This window comes from Procambarus clarkii, chromosome 53 (genome assembly GCF_040958095.1).
Source record: "Procambarus clarkii isolate CNS0578487 chromosome 53, FALCON_Pclarkii_2.0, whole genome shotgun sequence".
NCBI classification, from domain to species: Eukaryota; Metazoa; Arthropoda; class Malacostraca; order Decapoda; family Cambaridae; genus Procambarus; species Procambarus clarkii.
Genome location: NC_091202.1, coordinates 33756559 through 33760746, shown reverse-complemented (window position 1 = coordinate 33760746; position 4188 = coordinate 33756559). Strand labels below are relative to the sequence as shown.

At 58.9% G+C, this 4188-nt stretch overlaps 1 protein-coding gene across 1 annotated transcript; it reads left to right on the top strand.

Annotated features, from left to right (window-relative positions):
- Positions 1-1620: 1620 nt before the first annotated feature.
- On the top strand, positions 1621-3021 carry LOC138352495 (mucin-19-like). The gene has a single exon (XM_069304996.1). The coding sequence runs from the start codon at positions 1621-1623 to the stop codon at positions 3019-3021; it is 1401 nt and encodes a 466-aa protein (XP_069161097.1).
- Positions 3022-4188: the final 1167 nt, after the last annotated feature.

Sequence of the window (4188 nt, the reverse complement as noted above, 5' to 3'; positions counted from 1 at the left end):
CCCCAGCCGTGCACTCCCCAGCCGTGCATTCCCAGCCGTGCACTCCCAACCGTGCACATCCCAGCCGTGTACTCCCAGCCGTGCACTCCCAGCCTTGCACTCCCAGCCGTGCACTCCCCAGTCGTGCACTCCCAGCCGTGCACTCCCAGCCATGCACTCGCAGCCGTACACTCCCCAGCCGTACACTCCCAGCCATGCACTCACAGCCGTGCACTCACAGCCGTACACTCCCAGCCGTGCACTCCCCAGCCGTGCACTCCCAGCTATGCACTCCCAGCTATGCACTCCCAGCTATGCACTCCCAGCCGTGCACTCCCAGTCGTGCACTCCCAGCCGTGCACTCCCAGCCGTGCACTCGCAGCCGTGCACTCCCCAGCCGTGCACTCCCAGCCGTGCACTCCTCAGCCGTGTACTCCCCAGCCGTGCACTCCCCAGCCGTGCACTCCCCAGCCGTGCATTCCCAGCCGTGCACTCCCAGCCGTGCACTCCCCAGCCGTGCATTCCCAGCCGTGCACTCCCAGCCGTGCACTCCTCAGCCGTGCATTCCCAGCCGTGCACTCCCAGCCGTGCACTCCCCAGCCGTGCATTCCCAGCCGTGCACTCCCAGCAGTGCACTCCCCAGCCGTGCACTCCCCAGCCGTGCACTCCCAACACACCATCATGGCTGTGCTCCTCTGCACACTGGCTCCCTCCCTCCTCCTCAGGTGCAAAATGTATCAAGAGAAGTAAAGAGTGTATTGTATAATCTTGTTATTGAATGTATAATTAATTGAGATAATTTTATTAGGTTACCCGCTCTTAGTCTGATGTATTTTGTATTGTATCATTAGTTAGATGAATTTTGTGACGAAAGCTGATCGTAGCTGCCTTTCCCATTCTCTGTAATCATTTTTATAACAATGTAAATCAACAACATCTTATTGATGTTATAATTTAGTGTTTGTATATTTAATGTGGAAACTTCCCACACTATGCTAGGTGAAGCTAGAGTCTGTGTCATACTAGGTGAAACGGGTATTTAGGACACGGACGTATGACCTGTGGATTTGCTGTGTGTGTCGTCTAGCAGTTTTAATCACTATCATGTCCATGACCTCTCACACGTCGTGTGCCACACCCTAGGACTCCGGGTCGTCGTGAGCCACACCCCAGGACTCCTGAACGTAGTGAGCCACACCCCAGGACTCCTGATCGTCGTGGGCCACACCCCAGGACTCCTGATCGTCGTGTACCACACCCCAGGACTCCTGATCGTCGTGGGCCACACCCGAGGACTCCTGATCGTCGTGGGCCACACCCGAGGACTCTCGGACCTCGTGTGCCACACCCTAGGACTCCGGGTCGTCGTGAGCCACACCCCAGGACTCCCGAACGCCGTGTGCCACACCCCAGGACTCCCGGAACGTCGTGTGCCACACCCTAGGACTCCGGGGTCGTCATGTGCCACACCCCAGGACTCCCGGAACGTCGTGTGCCACACCCTAGGACTCCGGGTCGTCGTGTGCCACACCCCAGGACTCCCGGAACGTCGTGTGCCACACCCTAGGACTCCGGGTCGTCGTGAGCCACACCCCAGGACACAAGAACGTCGTGCGCCACACCCCAGGACTCCTGATCGTCATGAGCCACACCCCAGGACTCCAGAACGTCGTGTGCCACACCCCAGGACTCCAGAACGTCGTGTGCCACACCCCAGGACTCCGGGTCGTCGTGAGCCACACCCCAGGACTCCAGAACGTCGTGAGCCACACCCTAGGACTCCGGGTCGTCGTGAGCCACACCCCAGGACTCCAGAACGTCGTGTGCCACACCCCAGGACTCCAGAACGTCGTGTGCCACACCCTAGGACTCCGGGTCGTCGTGAGCCACACCCCAGGACTCCAGAACGTCGTGCGCCACACCCCAGGACTCCGGGTCGTCGTGAGCCACACCCCAGGACTCCAGAACGTCGTGTGCCACACCCCAGGACTCCAGAACGTCGTGTGCCACACCCCAGGACTCCGGGTCGTCGTGAGCCACACCCCAGGACTCCAGAACGTCGTGAGCCACACCCTAGGACTCCGGGTCGTCGTGAGCCACACCCCAGGACTCCAGAACGTCGTGTGCCACATCCCAGGACTCCAGAACGTCGTGTGCCACACCCCAGGACTCCAGAACGTCGTGTGCCACACCCCAGGACTCCAGAACGTCGTGAGCCACACCCTAGGACTCCGGGTCGTCGTGAGCCACACCCCAGGACTCCAGAACGTCGTGTGCCACACCCTAGGACTCCGGGTCGTCGTGAGCCACACCCCAGGACTCCAGAACGTCGTGAGCCACACCCTAGGACTCCGGGTCGTCGTGAGCCACACCCCAGGACTCCAGAACGTCGTGTGCCACACCCCAGGACTCCAGAACGTCGTGTGCCACACCCCAGGACACCAGAACGTCGTGTGCCACACCCCAGGACTCCGGGTCGTCGTGAGCCACACCCCAGGACTCCAGAACGTCGTGTGCCACACCCTAGGACTCCGGGTCGTCGTGAGCCACACCCCAGGACTCCAGAACGTCGTGCGCCACACCCCAGGACTCCTGATCGTCGTGTGCCACACCCCAGGACTCCTGAACGTCGTGAGCTACACCCCAGGACTCCAGAACGTCGTGTGCCACACCCCAGGACTCCAGAACGTCGTGTGCCACACCCCAGGACTCCTGAACGTCGTGAGCCACACCCCAGGACTCCAGAACGTCGTGTGCCACACCCCAGGACTCCTGATCGTCGTGAGCCACACCCCAGGACTCCAGAACGTCGTGTGCCACACCCCAGGACTCCAGAACGTCGTGTGCCACACCCCAGGACTCCTGAACGTCGTGAGCCACACCCCAGGACTCCAGAACGTCGTGTGCCACACCCCAGGACTCCAGAACGTCGTGTGCCACACCCCAGGACTCCTGATCGTCGTGTGCCACACCCCAGGACTCCCAACTAAACTCAGCTGTCAACACTGTACCTGTAATATTTACCCGTCTTGCATGAAGTAAGCTATGTCTATGTACGGTGGGTCCTTTAGGAAGTCGGGCTCTTCTCGCCCGAGCAGAGGTGCCATAGGCACAATCAGAGAACACTGTATGAACATCAGAGGTCCGCGGTTGTTCAACGTCCTACCAGCGAGCATCAGAAATATTGCCGGAACAACCGTAGACATCTTCAAGAGGAAACTAGTTTGTTTCCTTCAAGGAGTGCCGGACCAATCGAGCTGTGGAGGGTATGTGGGCCTGCGGACCGCTCCAAAACAACAGCCTGGTGGACCAAACTCTCACAAGTCAAGTCTGGCCTCGGGTCGGGCTTGGGGAGTAGAAGAACTCCCAAAAGCTCATCAACCAGGTCTCAACCAGGTATCGCCAAAAACTAAGTGAAATATGGCCGGTCAGGTCCGTAGAGTTATTCACTCCAAATGATGAACGTGAATTCACTATAACCTTTTCTCCCCCTCCCCATCCGGCCCGTTGGGGGCTTCGGGGGCGGCTGCCGGAGTGTGATGCTCCGTGGGACACTCCTCTGTCCTTTTATGGCCTTGCAATCCTGCTGCTGTCTTCTCTAATTATGCCGGATTGCTTTTCCTTTTCATTATGTTTCATTTTTCTCCCCCCTCTTCTCCTATCTGCTTGTCGTTTCCTGCCGACCTTTTGCTTGTTTTGGATTATTTCTTTGGACTTCTTCTATTTTGGCGCCCGGGTGCTTGGGGAGGCATACTCTTGCACCCGTAGAACTGTTGTACCCGACGTCTCGAGCGAGGGGAACCTTTTATTGTTAATCCCCCTTTCGTCGCTGAACCCGATCTCGACGGACTGACGGTTCTTAAGGTGGCGTTTGTGGGGCGTATACTCACGACGCACCCCTAGGGGGGCCCCGGCATGATCGGCGATAGCTTCCTGTTGGGTGTCCTGCCTCTTAATTGTGGCTCCATGGTGGGTATGGGGGGCACATTCGTGGATGAATTTCTTTCTCTTCGTCTCTATGTCGATGAATGTTTCCGTTGTACCCTCTCAGGCTCGTGGGGTGGGCGACCAAGCCCTCGAGTCGGCCTGTATTGGAAGGCCAGGCTCTGTAGCTCCCGCTGCGTTGGGCCCCGACCTTGCTCCTCCTTTGACTGTCCTGAATTCTTCCCCCAGCTCCCCTCCCTCCTCTGTGGTTGGGTCGAGCCTCCA

What these genes read in the sequence shown, in the direction of transcription:
- LOC138352495 (XM_069304996.1), top strand. Translation starts at nt 1,621, where the DNA reads ATGAGCCACACCCCAGGACTCCAGAACGTCGTGTGCCACACCCCAGGA.